This window comes from Equus asinus, chromosome 12 (genome assembly GCF_041296235.1).
Source record: "Equus asinus isolate D_3611 breed Donkey chromosome 12, EquAss-T2T_v2, whole genome shotgun sequence".
Taxonomy (NCBI): Eukaryota; Metazoa; Chordata; class Mammalia; order Perissodactyla; family Equidae; genus Equus; species Equus asinus.
The window spans coordinates 65,125,458-65,145,872 of NC_091801.1; the positions used below are offsets into that span (position 1 = coordinate 65,125,458).

Below are 20,415 nucleotides of genomic sequence, written 5' to 3' on the forward strand. Positions count from 1 at the left end.
TGTGGGAATTTAAGAACAATACCCTGGAACAGCAAGGATGGCCCCTGAGGGCATTATGCTAAGTGAAATAAGTCAGACAGAGAAAGACAAAGACCCTATGATCTCACTTATCCATGGAATTTAAAAGAAGAAAAAATCCCTGAGCTCATAGATACAGAGAACAGATGGGTGGTTGTCAGAGGCGGGGGGTGGGGGGGGGGGGGTGCATGAAATAGGTGAAGGTGGTCAAAAGGTACAAACTTCCAGATATAAAATAAATAAGTCGTGGGGATGTAATGTACAGCATGGTGACTATAGTTAATAATACTGTGTTGCACATCAGAAAGTTGCTGGGAGAGTAGATCTCAAAAGTTCTCATCACAAGAAAAAAAATTCTGTAACTATGTATGGTAACAGATGTTAACAAGACTTATTGTGGTGATCATTTCGCAACATACACAAATATTGAATCACTGTTGTACACCTGAGACTAATATAATGTTATATGTCCATTATACCTCAATTTAAAAAAAGAACAATGCCTTACATTTGAAGAAAACTTCTTAAAAAAAAAAAAAAAAACAGCCCTATGCATTAGAAGAATCAAGTTTCGCTCACTCTTCCCATTTTGCAATCAATAACACTTAAGGGCTGCTCACAAGCAGGGTCACAGAGCTAAAGTACCTCTGACTGGGAGATCCAGACAGCTCATGTGACAGGCAGGGTGAAAGGAAAGGGAAAAGCCAGTATATGTGAGTGGTGCCATACCTGGCACGCAGCAGACATTACATAAGTGGTAGCTAATATTTAGTAAGTGCCTGCTCTTCACCAGGTAACATACTACAGACATTTACATGTATTGTCTTATTTAATCTTCATAAAACGCTTTACAGTATTATCATTGTCGATATATGAGAAAACAAGCTCAAATATGTCAGGCAACTTGCCCAAGTTCAAGTACTTGTTAAGTGGGAGTCTTCTTTTCCCCATGATTTCCCAATGAGGGTTAAAAAACTGGCAGGATCTAAAAGGAATCAGAATTTCAACTATTTGCTGGAAGAAACCTGAGTCTATTAAAAGCAGAGAATCTGATAAGTCTTGATACTTGACAATGTTTCCCAATCCAGAACATATCAGAAGCCACATATTAACTTCTATTTTAGGCTGACCTTGTTCTAACTCAAAAAAAGATGAATTGGTTGGCAATGAGGAAGTGACCAGAACCCGTGGGCGTCATTACCACGTCATTTCAAAGTTCCTAAGAGATCAAAGAGAATGCTGGTCATTGTGAGACAATTACCCTAAACTTTGGAACACCAGAGTTTTACAAATTCATATAATACTAGTTCAATGCAGATTTAGTAAGCATTAACTACAATATAAGCTAATGCTTGTTGAAAGCTTACTCTGTGCCAAGTCCTACTTAATATCAGCGATATTGAGATAACAAGCATGCTTTAATTGGGAGATGTGGAAGTCAACAGTTTATTAACACACTGTGATGAGTTAGAACAAAAATATACAATGGCTATGTGTGGAGGATACTGAGAATTGGCTCACTCAATCTCTATTCCACCCCACTTCCAGGGAGCCCTCCTGTCTTGCAGATTTTTTGTGGGATGAGTTATAGGTACAGTTTATAGACTCTGCCAATTATGCTCCTGAGATTATGTACATGAGATGTGGACAGCAAAATTGAGACAGGATTCATCTTCCTGTCCCTTTTCATTGTTTCTCTGTGCTAACAAATTTGGAAATGGGAGGTCTTCTGCACATTATTTCAGTGTCCATTCTCCAACATCTTAAGCACTAGAAGACATCTGTGGGAGTGACAGAGATGGTAGCTTCCTGATTCTTGAATCATAGATATGGGATATGTTCTTGAACCCAACATTCTAGTGACAGTCATCTGCCATGTACTATGTACCATGGCCTGAATCAAAACTCAAAAATATCTTGACAAGTTGAAATCAAGAGTTTTAAAAAAATAGAGAGAGAGCCAGATCAATCTATCTGGGATAACACTCTTTAAATAGAATACAAAATTGACTTATACAATTTCACACTAGGAGAGACCAGAATTGACAATTTTTTAAAAAGAAACCTGAGAGTTTTTGTTACTTGCAAATTCATAGGAGCCCATGCTAGACCACAATTCTAAATGACCTCATTTTATCTTGGGCTCCTTTAATAAATGACTACTGCCCAGGTCTGGGAGAGAAAAGTTCACCTGAGCCTGGCACTGCCTGGACTCCATCTGGACTGTGTTCACTTCTGGATGTCTCACTTTAGGAGGTCACTATAATACTAGATGCCATTGAGAGAGGCATGACCAGGATAATGAGGAGTCCATATTATCCAGTCTATTCATTAATTCACTCAGTCATTTGTTTATTTATTCAACCAGCTTCTACTGAGCATCTAATATGTAGCAAGCATTGGAGATGCAAAATGACCAGAACAAAGCCTCTGCCCCAGGGACCCTACATTCTAGTGGGAGAAGAAATATAAAGTCTGGTAGTTGAGAAATGATAAGGAAAACAAAAGGAGAGCAAGAGAACAGAGAGCAATGGGAGGAGCTATTTTCGATTGGATGACAATGAAGTTCTTGTAGGAGAGACGACATCTGAACAAAAATCTGGATGGAAAGAGGGAAGAACCAGGTGTTTCTCAGAAAGAAAAACAAGTGGGAAGGCCCTGAGGTAGGACTAGCCCGGTGTGCTCAGGAAGGCCAGTGTGGCTGGAGTGGAGCGAGAGGTGGAGGGGCACAACAGCAAATGATGTCAAAGAGGCAACTGGGCGCTGGTTCATGTAAGACCTCCAAGATCATAGTACAGCCTCTGTGTTTCATTTTGGGTGTGATGAGAAGCTACTGGAGGGATTTGAGCCAGGCAGTGGCATGATCCAATTTACGTTTCAAAAGGCTCACTCTGACTGGTGTTTAGAGAACGGATATTTAATGAGCTCCCTTATGGCCAATGGTTAAGGAAGCTGTGAGTGTGCAGCCTGGGTGCTCTGCGTGCGTGATGGGAGAAAGTGGATGTGGGTTGTCTTCCTTAAATATTCAAAGGGCAATATGAGGCATACGAGTTTTATTTTGTGTACTTCCTCCGGCCAAACTAGAAATTACAGAGAAGCATGTTGCATCTCATAAGAACTTCCAGCAATCAGTGCTGCCAGAATTCTCTCACAAAAAATGAACTCACAGTCACCATTCAAGAAAAGGCTGGGTGATGTTAGTCAGAAATTCTTATAAAGTATCTAAATTCAGAGGAAGATTGCCTATCCAACGTCTAAGGTCCTTTCTAACTCTAAGTATTTATTGTTTTTCTCTCTTCTTAAAACTCTCTTAGAGAGCTGAGTTCTCTCTCTGTAATGACCAGCAAAGAGTTACTCAGATTAAATTAAATAACCAGAATTTTTTTTCCTAAATAAATCTAAAGGAATTGTAAGGAACCTTATACACACCTTCTTCTTACTATTTCATGTCCTGAAGGAAACACAGATATAGATAGGTACAGATAGAGATATAATTGGACGTGTGATTTAATTTATGCCAATGAAAGGGAATACTTGTCAGGGCTAGGCTAAGAAAAGGAGAAAGAAACACCTTCCACAAAATCATTTGATGGACTTAACCTAGAGAGGAAGCAATATACCTCTGGGCAGATCTAGAAGACAGGCATAAGACGAGCTGACCTTATATGGCCTCTCTCAGCCCTATAGGTAGAGAACGGTAATCCTTCGCAAACAGAGGGCCACTGCAAAGTGGAAAACTAATGACTTCAGCTTGCCAGTAGAGTGTTATGCAAGAGAATGCAGAAGTTCTGGACCTTATGTTGTCCCATTAAGCTTCTGTTGCTCTTATGAGAGATGTTATACAACTTGTTAATTAGCAAAAATCCTGGGCTTTCGGGCTTGGCTTAGAGTCACAGCTCGGATGCTCACCAGCTATGTGGCCTTGACTGAGTCAGGAAACTGCTCTAAACTCCCATTTCCTCATATGTAAAATGGGAATAATCCCACTGTCTTCCTCAAAGAGTGGTGGGGATTAAGTAAAATAATTCATGCAGTGTTAATTGTTAATAACAACAGCTAACATGTATTGATCACTTCGAATATGCCAGACATTGCATAGAAACTATCTCACTGAATTCTCTCCACTATCTTGCAAAGTACATATTGTTTCTCTTTTTGACGGGGGCTTATGGAAGTTTAAGTAACTTGCTCAAGTTCACACAAATTCAAACTAGATCTGTCTAGCCAGAGTCCATCTTCTAAGTATTTCTTGCTATAGTCCACCATACTATGGTACATTTAATGTTACTATTTTTGAAAGAAATTCCTCCAATCTCACATTTCGAGGGCAGTCGAGGTTTTTTTCCTAGTGCCTTTAACAGTCCAGAAACAGAACAGATTCTGTAAAGGACAGTTTTTCACTTTGGCACCAACTGGAAATTAGAGCCATTGTACCAAGGTACTTATTTTATGTCATCTGACCAATGCAGCCAATTTGTATGCCTCTAGGTTGGGGGCTAGGTAAGTCTCAGTCACAAACTTGTAGCCTATGGCCTCGTGTGACAAAATATTTTGCAAAAGATGCTATTTTCTCCTTTTCCCAGTCTTCCCTTCCTTTCTGCAGCTGTTTCCACTTCTGCCTGAGAATTGATAAAAATTCTGAAACTCATTTTTGCAATTAATCTCATGTGACCTTACTATTAACAATGACCCAGTTGTTTCATCCAACTCTAACATAGTTGATGCGATGTCAGTGCTAAGAACAAAGATCACCGCCTGATGGAGCCAGGAGCAATCTTTCTATATTGGTTCCTCTCACAGCATGCACCATATTTTCAACATAACAACAACAGTAAGCACAGTAACAGCTAGCGTGTGCTGGGAGCCTACCACTTGCTAAACATTTAACATAAGATTTAGCATTCATTCACTTGCTCATTCCTCCATTTATGTAGCAAATATTTTATTGAGAACTCATTGTGTTTCAGGCACTGTTTTAGGCACAAAAGACACCAGCAACTAACAAATGAATCCAAATGCCTGCTCGTGGAGCTTACATTTTATTGGACAGAAAAAGACATAAAATATACAAATATATCATTAGTGATAAGAACTATAAGTAAAGAATAAAACAGGGTGATGAGAGTGATAAGAGAATGCAATTAGCTCTTGAACCAAGCTCTTGAACACAAATAAGGCAGTTAGGAATAGCCTATTTTACAGATGATGAGTTTGAGTAATTTGCCCAAAGTCACCCATCAGTGTTAGAACAGGAATTTTCCATATTCTGATAATAACAATAATAAATACAGTACCAATGATCATAATAGTTAGCATCTATTAAGATAGTTATATAATTGCATGAAGCAGTTATATAATCCCATTTTATGAGTGAAGAAACCAAGACTCAGAAAGATGAAATAATTTGCTCAAGGCTACACGGCAAGCAGTGGGGAAAGGATTTAAATCCATGTGAGTGATTCAAAGTCCCTGATCTTTCCAACATACTTTGCCTCCTCTGTTGAGTTTGTTCCATTGGAGATTCTTCTTACTAGACTGAAAGTTCCTTGGGGACAGGAATTGCATGTTCACCATCTCCTGAGAGTTTTACAACATCTGGCATAGAAAGTGTTGAACTTTCTGCATCTGGACCGGCTGCATTCCCCAGACAGATAGAAATCTCAACACTCAAGAACGATGGCTACCAAACTACCAATTTTCAGACCTTCCCAACCTCCCTTGGCAGTGGGTTGCAGTGTGTAATTAGCATTGCGGCCCATATTACTCTTGAACGCCAGAGTGCCGAATGACATTCAGAGTTCGTGATGCAGTGGCAACCTGCTAGCATCCGCCTAACCTCCCCAAAAGACCCACATTCCCAAGTGGACTTGTGACCTGGACAAATTTGTTTGCCTCTTTATTAGACTTGTGTTTGTCTAGGAATGAAAGGAATAAACAAGTGAGATGCACACGCCCTGCATTTTAATGAGGGCCATAATCCTATGGAGTAAAGGGGGCATTGTGACGGACTGGAAGAGCGTGCGGACTCTTGCTTCACTGCCCCGACTCCAGTCTAACAATGCTTTTCTCAGCCTTCCTCAGCACTGGTGCTCACAGCTGCGCTTCGCACTTAGAGCACATTGCAGCTAACCCCTAGCAAATGACTCAAATGGGTGAATGAACGAATGGTTTTTTCCTCCTTATTGTTGTTCAAGTTGTTTCAGGGAGTACAACACAGCTAAATGTAAACATTCTGAGAGCAAGTATAATTCTTTTTTGCTTAAGATTTAGTGAAAAGTAGACAGTTCTTAGAGTCAGGCAAACCTAGGTTCAAATTTCAGTGCTCCCACTTACTATCTGGCTGAGTTTGGAAACGAACTCATCAGACTTCTCTGCTGGCATTGAGCCTTTGGTTCTCAGCTCAGAGAGAGGCCGTCCCTGACCACACTGCCCCCTCCAGCTCATTGTTCTCCTTCTCCCCCCACCTTTACGCCTTGCAATCTTACTCTAACTCCTGGCATGTATGTCTCTCCCACTGGACTGAAAGCTCCATGGGGTTAGAGACCAAGTCCATGGCCCTTCCCTTTGATCCCCAGAGCCCAGCACAGTGCCTGGCACACAGAGACATTCAATGTTGTTGAATAAATTAATGAAGGAAGAGGGTGGTGAAGACAGAGGAAGGAAAACGTAAGCAGAGTGTGGTGGATTGAGACAGAGGAGAAAAGGGACCAAGCAACTGTCATGCAGCTTTACTCTGTAAAATGGCAGCAGGGTTGCTGCGACCTTCTCCCTCCATCCCTCCCCAGCCTGGCCCCCAAGGCCAGAGTTCTCAAAAATTCTCTAGATCCTAGGGGAGGGCTAAGCCTCAACCCTAGGAAAATAATGTCACTTTCTTGTTTCTGTTCCCATGCACCTGAGGCATGCTGGGAAAATTACAAAACCCTGCTGATGATGTCCACACACATTCATCCTGCTTCACTTTAGCAAAGCCAGCAGGAGTCTCAGCTGTGTCCTTGATTACTTTATGTTGACTAGCCATTGAATTGTTTGTATACAATGTCGAAAATTTTTCCAGTCTTTTCAAGCCTTCCACTCCCATCCCTCTCAGGGAACGACTTTATCTCTTGATCTCCTCAAAAGACCAAGGCTATTCTAATATGCTTAATATGCTCTCCATACAGATTTTATTCCTAGTGATTCCATACACAAAATATGCTTTGGAGGATGAAGAGGACTGGTAAAAACTGATTTTTTTTTCTCATTTTTGCCTAAAGATCAAATTATAGATTGAGGTGTTTCTGAGGAAAATTGTTTGTCTTGTGTTATTTAGGAAGGTCATTCTCTGGCAGCCTGACTACACTTTTAGTCAATTTGGAGCCACTGGGAGGGGATATTAGGACTGTACACATCAGGGGTAATAGTAATAAGGGTTTAGGGTTCAGCAAGCATTGGATGAACATCTGTAACATCTCACAACATGCCTTCCGAAGGTAAACGTGTCCAGCGAAGGACTAAAAGATGTGCTGAAGCCAGAGACATCTCTTATAAAGAAGCTGGAGAAGTGTCTCTCCTGTTCTCTGACAGGCAGGGGCCACTGTGCTCTGTGAGCTTCCCAGTTAGGTGGCCTGTCAATCAACCAGGGGAGATGCTCCCAACCTTTCCAAACTCTTTTATCTTATCTCTGCTAAGAAATAATACTTATTTGAAATAAAAATAACAAATGTCTTGTGGACCACACGTCAGGTGTTCTTCTAATGTCTTTTTAGACACCATCTCACTTAACCCCAGTAACAATCATGCATATAGGTACTGTTGTCATCTGTAATTTATGGAGGTAGAAACAGAAGTGCAGAGAAATTAAGTGGTAAAGCTTTAAGGCTTAAGGTAAAGGCTTAAACTGTGGCTCCAGAGCCTGGGCGCTTAACCCTTGTACCATCCCGTCTGCCTTGTCTTTGAGATGGATGATATTTAATAAGGACTAACAAATCACTTTCGTCATTGTTAAACCCATTTAGGACAAATGTAATTGACAGTCAGCCATCAGATCAGGTGTGATAGGAACAGAAGCTGGAATTCAACAGACCTTGGTTTGAATTCCAAGAGCTGCGAGACCTTGCCCAAATTACTTTACCTCTTCAGGCCTTCATTTTTTCATCCTAAAAATGGGAATAACAGTAACTCCTTCAAAGGGTAGCTTTGAGCAGATATAGGCAAGCTTTTTCTGTAAGGGACCAGAAAATAAATATTTTAGGTCTCACAGGCCACACAATGATCCCCATCACCACAACTACTCAACTTGCTGTTGTAGCGTAAAAGCAGCCACAGACTATATGGAAAAAAATGGGGGTAGCTGTGTTCCAATAAAATGTTATTTACAAGAACAGACGACAACCAGATTTGGCCTGGAGGCTGTAGTTTGCCAACCCCTGGTTTTGAGGACTACATGAGATAATGTATGTTCTCTGCAGGCTCCCTAGAATACAAGTCATCAAAAATGGTAGTATAATTATGGTTTCAGCATGAGATGACCAGTGCTTTCAAGTTGGGTCAAAAAAATAGCAACCACAACCAAGGAAATTTAACATTGTCAGGAATCTCTGAAGCCTTATTTGGGTAAGTGCATTATTTTCATAGACTTGAAATATTGAAAAATTATCAACACTCTACCCCCAATATTACCTGATAGGTAGGGTTACCAGAGACAATACTTTTTTAGTATTTTCAATATTTGGGACATATTTATACTAAAAAAGTAGTTATTTATTTGAAATTGAAATTTAACTGGGGCATCCTGGGTTTTTGTTGTTGCTGTTGTCATCTGTTTTGTTTTGTTTTATTTGTTTTTTCCTAAATCTGACAACCCTACCTGTAGACCCCCGATTCCACAATTTGGGAACCATTGGTTTTATCGCATAACAGGAATAACCCAACACAAGCAACATTTTGTTCTTTCAGGGAGGAACAAAATTGCATTCTTATGGAATTATCCCCAAGGTTCAAAACTAATAAGTCCCCTGGGTAGAAGCCACTGAAACGCTATGAGACAACCAGTGCTCTGCGCTCACTGGTGCCAAGAACAAGCTTAGGTCACCCAAGGAAAACGTGGAATAATCTTGCATTTGTTCCTGCTGATTTAAGTCAAGCAGCTTCCTGGAAAATGTTAGGCACCCCTCGCATCACTCTGTTGAATTAATACCTGAGTTGTATTAATGATGGAAAAACTCAATTATATCCAGCACATCCAAAGTTTTACAGTTGCATTTGTCAGGATCCAAACTGTGTACTGAGAAAGCCCATTTTGCCAGTAAACAAAGCTTCTGAGTGGAGAAGAAATATTCTGTGCACGTAAACACAGGCGCCTAAATTCTTGATAAATATTTGATAATGAAGATGTGGGTGGACTAGGTGCCTTCAGGCATCAGATATCCTCCAACAAGTAGGATTATAAAATCATTCTCAGGGGATTTAGAGAAAAAAGAGAAGTCTGGCTCAGCACGCCACAACTCATGTCTTTTCAAACTTTAAAGAAGGAAGACGATATTTGCCATGTTCATGAAGGTGAAAGGCATCATGTTCTTATGAATTTAAGTAATACAGTATTTAGTATCAAAAGGCCCAGGCTTGAGTTTCAGCTCTACCATTTCCAAGCTGTGCAATCTTGTATAATTCACTTTGTCTCTCTAAACCTCTGTTTCCTATCCCTAAAACAGAGATATAAAAATCCCATCTCATGCTTTGGTCAGGGTCAAAGGAGACAATGCATACAAAAATGCTTTGCTGACTGTGAAACAGCAATACACTGCCATCTATCATTCCTAGGAACAATAGCAGAATCTCTGGTGACTGGGAGCAAAATAATATTGTATTGAGTGAAACCGTGCTAAGGGAATTACATTCTCATGAAATCTGTGTTAATTTCAATCTGCATTAAGCCATGACAAAGTAGCACAGACTGGATGGCTTAAAAACAGAAATTTGTTGTCTCACAGTGCTGGAGGCTTGAAGTCCAAAATCAAGGGGTCAGCAGAGTTGGTTCCCTGAGGGCTGTGAGAGAAGGCTTTGTTCCAGGCCTCTCTTCTCGGCTTTACAGATGGCCATCTTCTCCCTGTGTCCCTTCCCATCATCTTCCCTCCGTGTGTGTGTCTCTGTGTCAAATTTCCCCTTTTCATAAGGACACAGGTCATATTGGATTAGGGCCCACCCTGATGACCTCACCTTGTTTTGAATACCTCGTAAAGACCCTGTGATGGTTAATTTTATGTGTCGATTTGATTGGGCTAAGGGATGCCCCAACGGCTGGTAAAACATTTCTGACTGTGTCTGTGAGGGTGTTTCTGGAAGAGATTAGCATTTGAATCTGTTGAGTAAAGACCACCCTCACCAATGCTAGTGAGCATCATCCAATCCACTGAGGGCCTGAACCGAACACAAAGGTGGAGGAAGGGAGAATCCGCTCTTTTTGCCTGTGCCGGGACATCCAACTTCTGCCCTCATACATCGGCGCTGCTAGTTCCCAGGCCTGTGGATTCAGACCGTGACTTACATCATCAGCGGTGAGTTGCCCCAACTCTTTGGACTTGAACTGACTTATGCCACCAGTTGTCCCGGTTCTCCAGCTTGCAGATAACAGACTATGGAACTTCTCGGCGTCCATAATCACCTGAGCCAATTCCTATAATAAATCTCTCTCTCTCTCAATTCTGTTTCTCTGGAGAACCCTGGTCAATACAGATCTTATCTCCAGATAAGGTCACATTCTGAAGTACTAGGGGTTAGAACTTCAATTGGAGGGCGGGGGGGTTGCAATTCAACCCATGACAACATCTTTTATTTATTTTGTTAAAAAATCACCAACCGATTCACAGTGTTTCTCAAAAACAACCTGCTTCTCAGATGAAAACATTTCACTCTACAATGCTTGTTGAGTGTCGCAGATGATGAATTATTTACTTTAGAATAAGGATCTAAGGCCATGGTCATGTATCTTCTCCAGACGCCAAAACATTAAGCAGTGTCCCTCTTTTCAGAGAATTATCTTTATCTTATAACATACGTGACACCACTTTTCCTTATATTTAGCTTAGGAATAAACACTTTTCACACTGATACTCACAGAGACTGAAGTTTTTAGATTTCAAACTAAATTCTTTGTTCAAGAAATGTATTTATTGGTTCTCTCTCACTTCTGCATTGGGCCTACAGATTGTTAACACGTTCCCAAGTCAAATAACTTCATTAAGTTATAGGACTAATAAGAATAAACACACATGTAAATAAACAATCTTATATATAATAGACTGTCCAATGTAGAACAGGAATGAAGTTTTTAAAAGTAAAATTAGACTTTTTTTGTTACTCATGCTTCTTAACAACTCAATATGCTTTTTTAGTCATTAACTGTCTTGCCATTTAAAAAACTATAAATGTCCCACACAGAATGGATATTTGGGTACATCAACATACGTCTCAGGGAGTCATCATAGCACGATTTGTAATATCAAAAAAGTGGAAACAGCCTGATGTCCACCAAGAGGAGTTTGATATGGGTTACTGTATTTTTCACAGATCTTAGCATTAGACTTCTAAGAGATAACAGAAGGAAATCAAATAAGTATAAAAATATTGTATACTCAACACTAAGATGTAACCTCTGATGCTATAAGAAGGCTTGATAAAGGCTTATATCAGCATTTGATTTAAGTTAGGCCTTGATGAAAAAGTATATTCTCAATGAAGTATATAGAACGTGCAGAGGAGGGTACTCCTGATATTGGACGTGACATGAGTAAACAAACACGCAGCAAAATGCTGGTCTGCTCTGAGAGCAACAAATAGTTCAGTATGAGTAGTTCGTAGGGTTTCTAACAAGATGCCAGGGGACAAGGTGGGAATATCAAGTCAGGTGGATAGATGATCATAACATTTATTGTCCCAACTAAGGCCCTTTTGAGAGTGAAAGCGGGTGCTCTTAAGAGCTACTAGGAGGGGCCGGCCCGGTGGCACAGTGGTTAAGTGCACATGTTCTGCTTCAGTGGCCCGGGGTTCACCAGTTCAGATCCCAGGTGCAGACATGGTACCTCTTGGCCTGCCATGCTGTGGTAGGCGTCCCACATATAAAGTAGAGGAAGATGGGCATGGACGTTAGCTCAGGGCCAGTCTTCCTCAGCAAAAAGAGGAGGATTGGCAGCAGTTAGCTCAGGGCTAATCTTCCTCAAACAAACAAACAAAAAAAAGAGCTACTAAGAGACAATAGCCATGCACTGGGACTGTACAGGGAAACTATGGCATATGGCCACCCTAGAAAGGGCCGGCTCACAGTGGGCCTTAAATGCCAGGCTGATATTTGAACTTCATACACAGAATCCTAGAATCTTGGGGTTGAAAGGAAATGTCAATGCCCTCCAGTCTGGCCACCCCTATCCCTGCCTTTTCAACTTTTCCAAGAACAGTTAACAAGCCTTTGTTTTTGTTTAAATATCTCTGTGACAAAGAACTCATTGCCTTGGAACAGCTCTGTTAGAAAATTCTTCATTGTGTTGACTTGAAATTTACCTCCCTCCATCTCCCACCCATTTGGCCCAGCTCTGCCATCTGCAGAGACAAACACATGCTAATCTCCCTTCCGCAGGAGAGGGAAAGATGTAGACAGATATCATAGCCCTTGAGATCGGCAGCCAGCCTTCCTATAGCCTTCCTGCAGTTTGTCACTATGTGCTTTATATCTCCTAATTAGCTTTTGAATTGTTCCACTCTTTCTAACTTCCTGCTACCATCTTGGTTGGGGCCACTATCCTTTCTTGCTTCTATTACCACAATGCCTTCTAAGTGGTTCTCTCTCATTGACCATCCCTCCAGTTGTCCATTCTGCAGCCAGGATGACCTTTCCAAAACACAACTGAGTGTGACAATGCCCTGCTTACAATCTCCAGTGGTTCCCTATTCTCCTAAGGATCAATTACAGCTCCACAAGACGAAGTTCCAGCCCCTGCCACCACCCTGGTCTCAACTCTCTCATCCCCTCACTTCTCTCTCTAGGTGCCTGCTTTCAGTTCCTTGAACAAGCCTCTTGCCCTCAGCCTATTGAAGGGATTGTCACCTATGACTGGAACCCTCTTCCCTCCGCCACCTGCACCTTGATAACCCCTACTCAGCCTCTGATTCTTAATTTAAACATCACTTCTCCTAGAAAGTCTACCCTAGTCCCATTAAGTATGGATTAAATACCCCTTCTTAGGTGGTTCCACAGAGACCTAAGCTTCCCCTATTAAAGCAAGTATAACATTCAATTAAAATCACCTGCTTTTTCCTCTAGCACCTTAGCTATATTGTGAACTGCATGAAAGCAGGTCTTTTTCAGCACTGTTATCATCAGCATCTAGCACAGTGATGGCACACTGCATATGCTCAAAAAATGCTAATGAGTTAATGTGTAGCACCCAGAACTGGATACAATTGTTCTAAATGTGGTTTGCACAATACAGAGTAGAATGACTATTGCCTTCCATGTTCCATACTCTATACCTCTTTTAATAAAACCTACATTATTCTAAAAGAAACATCTCATTACTGATTTTACTGTCAGTCTAAATCCCTAAACCTTAACTAGATGAGGCCACGACTTCTATCTTTAACTTTCCCTCTCTGTCTCTCCCTCTTTCTCTCTCCTCCTCCTCTCTTCCTCTTCCTCGCCCTCCCTCTACCTCTCACTCCCCCTGCCACTTTCTCTCTCTCTCTGCCTCTCACACACACATACACAATAATTTGCAATTGGCTTTTAGGACCCATGCATGATATATTTTATATCTATCTTTGTACACTCCTCCCAAAAATGAAAAGTCAAAATAGACTACAACTGATTGATAGCTTTCAGACTCCTAATTCTTATGCCTTTTCTCTAGCAAATGTGATCAGTGTGTTATGCCTTTGTGGATGTCAATGATATTGACTAAAAGAGGAATGAAGACAGAGCCCAGCGGCAGACCGCCAAAGACATCCGTCTGCTAACCCATCTGTTAATCAGCTCTCCTTTAATAAATGCATTCAACCAGACATTAATCCAGCCCACATGGACCCCTCTAATCTAGAAGAATATCACAAGTTCTGGGCCCTTCCTGAAATCAAGGTTTCAAATTGATTAATGATAATTGAGTATAACCATGTTCCAGGTGCTTTCACATACTTTATTTTAGTTAAAATTTCCAACATCTGTTACCCTTTTTAAATAGATAATAAAACTATCACTCAGAGAGAAAGTCACACAACTGGTGAGTGCCAGAGCGGGGACATGAGCCCTGGTCCCGTGACTCCAAGTTCATGGTCAATCCCACACACTACTCTGGGAGCCTCTCAAAAGAGAAAATATGCATAATTGGACTCATGCTGGCTCCTACTAATCACCACCTACTCTCCCAAATATGTATTGAATGAATTAATCCTTTGATTAGAGATTCTTAACCTGGGCTTCATGACAACTCAAGGAGGTCCAAGAGTAGACTAGAACAAACGTCCTGAAGCTTGTGAACAGCGCCATGTGTTGTGCATTTATTCTGAGAAGAGTAATGTACATCTGAATCTCAAAAGGACCATAGCTCCAAACAAGAGCGACTTGTGGTTTAAATAACTCCCTATAGAACATTCTCATTGTTCACTTCTCTGTCTAGAGTTTCAGATGCACATATTTCTCTCTTTAGAATATCAAAGCTGCATTTTCTCATTGCTAGTCTCCCAAAGACTCCGTCACTTTTAGCAGCCCTTAGAGATCTTAGCTCCTGGTCCCTTTGAGGCCCTGCATACCTTTTCTGGTATCAAAAGACACCAGCTTGTGCCTTTAATACCAGCTTATCAAAAGGCTCTCTTAGAAGTCCACCTATTGTGGCCTTCAGTACCCTTTTCTCATGCCAGGTTCTAGCCTGAAAAGGATTCCTTCACCTTCGCAAAGTTAAGGCAAATTTGCAAAAAGCTTTTCATGCAGCTTTTCCTGGCCTTGGGCAAAGTTAGGATGGATGTGGGTAGAAATAGGAGAAACCCATTAGTTGAGATGAGGATTGGAGAGGGAGCTGGTAAATCTGGAGACAGGGGGATTATCTCAAATACCCAGAAAGTCTAAACCCTCCCTTTGTTAAATAAGTGAAAGACTGTGCCTTTTCCTGATAATCATGGTTGACTTTCATTCTTCATTCTTTACCATATTGTATTATCAATTGTCTCTCTGTCATCTTATTCAATCCCTGAACATAATAGTCACTGATAAAGAACTGCACAAGGGGTCAGCCCTGTGGCTGAGTGGTTAAGTTCGCATGCTCCACTTCAGTGGACTGGTGTTCACTGGTTCAGATCCTGGGCGTGGACCTACACACCACTCATCAAGCCATGCTGTAGCAGCATCCCACACAGAAGAACTACAATGACTTACAACTAGAATATGCAACTATGTACTGGGGCTTTAGGAAGAACAAAAGAGGAAAAAAAGAGGAAGACTGGCAACAGACATTAGCTCAGGGCCAATCTTCCTCACCAAAAAAAAAAAAAAAAGCATTAAAAAAAGATATCATAAAAAAAGAACATGGGGGCTGGCCCCGTGGCCAAGTGGTTAAGTTCGCGCGCTCCGCTGCAGGCGGCCCAGTGTTTCGTTGGTTCGAATCCTGGTCGCGGACATGGCACTGCTCATCAAACCACGCTGAGGCAGCGTCCCACATGCCACAACTAGAAGGACCCACAACGAAGAATATACAACTATGTACCGGAGGGCTTTGGGGAGAAAAAGGAAAAAACTAAAATCTTAAAAAAAAATAAAAATAAAAAAATTAAATTAAATTAAAAAAAAAGAGAGAACTGCACGAGAGTTCAAACAAATTCATTGAGCATCCCAATTGGGTCCAGGCTAAAGGCCCTAGGGATGCTAAGACAAAAAGAGTTGATCCCTGTCCTTGAGGAGTTTACAGACCAGTGATGGACAGACAGGTAAATAGATATTTGCAATAAAGGACAGTAAATGCTCTGATATAAGGAATAAAGGAAACTCTGGGATAATGGAAGAACCACCTAACTCATCCTGGAGGATGAGGGGCAGATAGTCTAGGTCATTTCCAACAGAAAGTGGCTCCCAGCTAGTCTTTAAGGAAAACTAGAAGTTAGACACCGAGCTAAGAGAAGGACGAGGAGGAAAGTCATGTTTAGTCAATCAATAGTTTACTGTGCCTAAATTTGCACACAATGTGCATAAAGTGTGCATTAAAATGTGCATAAAATATGGAGAGGGAGTGATAAGAGATGAGACTGAAGCCAAAGGTAAAAGGGAAGTCACAGAGAACCTGTATACATCAACATTATTCTCAAAAGGAAAAAAATAGGAGTCCATTGAAGACTTTTCAAAAAAAGATCTGCATGATCATATTTCATTTTAGAAAGAAATGGGGATGGGTAGTACTGGCCTCGAATGAGACTAACGGGAAATTGTGACCAGAATCGAATTTGGAATGGTACTGACTAAAACTAAAACAGGGTCAGGTGAGATGGAGAAACGGGTATGTGCATGAATTGTATTAAGCACGTAGAGCAGATAGGACTTGGTGACTGACTAGGTGTCATGAACGAAAGAGAGGAAGTCACCACCTAGGATGGTTCAGTTGTGTCTGGCTTGGACCACTGGGATGCGATTTGAGCAGTGGAGAATAGACGAGGAGGAGCAGGCCTGAGAGAAGACAAATTCAAATGTGTTAATTTTCAGTTGCTCCATGGGACATCAAAGTGGAGACATTCTATATAAAAGGTTAGTATTTAGGAGAAAGATCAGGAGAGGCTCCAGATTTGTATGTAATGGTTGATGCCATGGGAGTGGATGAGGTTTTCTGGGGAGACGACAAGATGAAAAGGAGAGTCAAGGAATAGAGGGACACAGTGACACTGATAAAAGAGAGACCTTTAAAGGTATTAAATAGTAACTCCAAAGGTCAGAGGGAACCAGGGAAGTGTGGTGTCACAGAACCCAGGACAGAGTAAAACAAAATAGAGCAGGAATGACCAACAGTTCAAAATGAAACAGAGAAGACCGTGGGAAAGGTTGAACATGCTCTCTGGGTTAGGGACCAAGAAGTCTTTGGTGGCCGTGACCAAGGTGTGTCCTCAAAAGTGAGGGCAGATGCCAATCGACTGAGTGTGAAAGATAACTGGGTAGTGTGGACACGGAGAGAGCGAATGTCACCCACTCTTTCAAGAAGTTTGGTGGGAAAGAGGAGGAGAAAATCAAGATGGGAGCTGGAGCAGAAGAACAGAAGCTCTACAAACATCTAATGAACTGAAGTGTGGAAAACCTCCTACCCTCTGTGGAACTGGGTGTGTGATAAACACATAAACAACGCCAGAAGCCAGAACCGGCTTCCCTCTCCGTCCTGCTGAGCGCTAGCAAGGCTTTTGTTTTCATGGTCTTTATCAGTGAGAAACGGCTCTGGACTTAACCTGTTAAAATGAAACCAGAGTGTGGCAGCGCAGCAATGGGAACCCTTTGACCCACCGCTCGCACCTGAACACGGGCTGTGCCCACTGCCCCTTCTGACCCTGCCCTGGGAGCTTTCTAAATCCAGATCCAAAGCACTCCTACTCAACTGAGACTCCAGGTTCCCTCGACGCTTATCCAAAATTAGCCAGATCCATTTGAAAGGCTTGTTCAAATAGTTAAGTACAAAGGGCCGAGAGACTGGCTGCGCCGGTCTGTGCACGCCAATCAACATCTCTCCTTTGTGGAGTTGGCGAGGGGTGACCCGGCCGTGTGGAAGGGGCTCCCTCCATCTGCCTGATGATTCTATTTCCTTTGGAGACAAGTGTAGGATCCCAGAGAGCAGTACGGAAACAGATGGCTTTAAAAATCCCCATCCTTCTTGCAAAGCCCTTGTCCAACAGGTAATAAACAAAACGCCGAGCCATCTCGCGGCCCCAGGAAGACACAGCTCACAGTACCCTGCGACTACTGGCCGTGCCCAAGCGGGCTCCCACTTGGCACAGTTTCGAGCCGTGGTGGACTCGTCCACGGCCCCTCTCTGCAAGTTCTCCCGGCTCGTTTTCCAGAAACGAGATACGTATTTACAAACCAAACATTCCCTGGCAACGAAAACTCGAAATGAGTTAAGCTCTGCATCTTGCGCGCCTGGAAATTGCTCCAGCTGAGTGCACGGGAACGCAGCCCAACAAGGACCGTTTTCCGGCAAATCTGGAGGCCCTTTGCAAGGTTTCTCGGCTGACGGAACAGCCGCTTGGACCCGGGAGCCCAAGCAATGGAGGACGGGAAGAGAGAGGCGCCTACCGTACCCGATCGGCGCGGCGGGTCATGCTGCGGGCGTCTGGGTGCCTGGTCCGGGCCGGGCGCTGCAGACACGGCCTCTGCTGCGGGCCCGCGGACCTGTGAGCTCTGCCCCGGGACGGCGGCCCCGGCTGCTCTTGTTTGCTCTGGGCCGTTTGCTTTTGGGATTTCTCCAATGCAGATGTAGTCAGGGGGCCGCTGTCCCGGGGGACAATGATTCCATTGGAAGCTGGCCTTTGACAAGACTCACACATGACCTTTGACTAAAACGGCTTTGGGGAAGGAAAGTGACTGGAGGCTGAAGACGGGGCACCCGGGGCAGCCGTCCACATTCCCACCCCCAACAGTGCCAAGTTAATTTTTCATCCCGTAATCTTTCAAGGAGAGTCTCTGTGAGGTTTGATTTGCCATTTCTCCCTCATTCTGTAGGATTCTTTCCCGGTTTCCAAAAGGCATTTGGTGCCGAAGTTTCCTGCTGTGTTGTTGATGAGTTCCCTGAATTAGCATTTCCAGGTTAAACGTGGGCAGGGTACATTGTCTAAGTTCCTCTGACACTCTGGGGAATAATACCACCATTTTTTTTTTCCTACAGCATGCTGCAGTTTACAAAGGGCTTTTCACAATCATGCTGTCATTTGGCCTCCAGAACAAAGCCTGGAGGCTCTCCTGTTACTGCCATTTTACACATAAAGAAGATCCAGAAAAATAAGATATTTGCCCAATCACCCAACCAGAAAGTGAAATCTGGGTCCTTGCAATCGGCATGCAGTACGCATCCACAAACCACCCATCTCCCTGCCCGCTGACCCACCACACTAACTAAATTATAACACATAAACCCATTATAACACATAGTGATAACGAGTCATATAAAGTAACAGTAGCTATAACTGTTTTAATTTTGAATTATAAAAGTGTTAGTAATTGTTTTAATAGAATAGCTGTTTTGGTAATGATATCCACAGATAACTTGAATTTATCAACTACTTTTCTTTTCTTTTTTTTTTTTTTGGTCTAATTTTCTCTCCCTACCAGCTGCTAAGAGGATGCTATGGGAACCAGACTGGCCACTCTGAGGTGGTGGGTACAAGCCAGGGATTCCTGAGGCTCCATCACTAGCCATGATCAGAGCCTTTTTCCCTCATTTTTCTGGGTCCTTCCAGGTGATGAAAGGGGATGGGGCCGTGGGATGGTGAAGAGAGCCCGGAACAAGGAGCCAGCGTCCCAGAATCTTAGTGCAAAGAGGCGTGCTATGATGGAGGTCTGCAGAGATGCTCCAGAGCCGCCTGGGCTGTCAGGTGGCATCCTTCTCATCTTTTCAGCTTAGAGAAGGGGAAAGCGGGTGATACTCACGCTCAGTTTGGAAGGACTGGAAGGAGTCAGCCAGGAGGAGGAGAGGGAGGACATCGCTGACCCAGACAACACCAAGTACAAAAGCTGTCCTGTTGCCTTTGGCAAACTGAAAATAGTCCCTGCAGGCAGGAGCAGAGGGTGTAGGAGGCTGTGTCTCGAGAGGAAGGTGTGAGTTTGGACTCTGACCAGCCTCCTGTGTCACTTTATATGGACTTCATCCTGCAGTCCCGAATGGGTTCATATAACTAGCCCTGGTGATCAGCTCACAAGAAAAGGATGCAGGAGTCATATGTTGTTTTATAACAAGAAAAAAATATATATCAACCTAGCTTGGTAGTAATGGGCATTAGCTTCGTCAGACAGATGCAATTTCTTCTTCTTGTTCCTAGCTACAAAAATGTGAGCAGTATATTTAACCTCATTAAGCCTCAGTTTTCTCATCAGTAAAATGGGGATCATAGTCTATGCTATGAGGATTAAATGAAATTATGTAGGTAAAACCTTTTGCTTTTCTCCTGACCTACAGTGGTACTCAATAAAAGGTAGCTATTGTTATATTTTAAAGTACTTTAATGTGTGCGGTGCCTACGGTGGAGTAACAAGGAACTCCCTTTCCTTCCAGGTCCCTCACTCCCTTCTTCCCACCATACTTCTGGCTTTTGACTCATTAGGGATTGTCCTTTATTCCTTCCGCTTGTTATCTTTCAGCTCCTTCCTTTATGTCCCAGTCTAGACTTTAATATCAGTTTCCATCTTTCTCTCCTTCCACCTCA

At 42.5% G+C, this 20,415-nt stretch overlaps 1 protein-coding gene across 12 annotated transcripts in view; it reads right to left on the minus strand.

Moving 5' to 3' along the window:
* ENPP2 (ectonucleotide pyrophosphatase/phosphodiesterase 2) overlaps positions 1 to 19,791 on the minus strand; it is a 103,831-nt gene extending 84,040 nt beyond the window's left edge. For 4 of the 12 annotated variants that reach the window (XM_014867685.3, XM_014867683.3, XM_014867684.3 and 1 more), the window contains exon 1: positions 18,298 to 18,582. In XM_014867685.3, coding sequence (XP_014723171.3) covers positions 18,298 to 18,543 — 246 coding nt within the window. In that variant the 5' untranslated portion in view covers positions 18,544 to 18,582. Of the gene's footprint in view, positions 1 to 18,297; positions 18,636 to 19,642 lie in introns of those variants that run through there. The other 8 variants (XM_070481520.1, XM_070481519.1, XM_070481518.1 and 5 more) reach the window with 5 other exon arrangements.
* Positions 19,792 to 20,415: the final 624 nt, after the last annotated feature.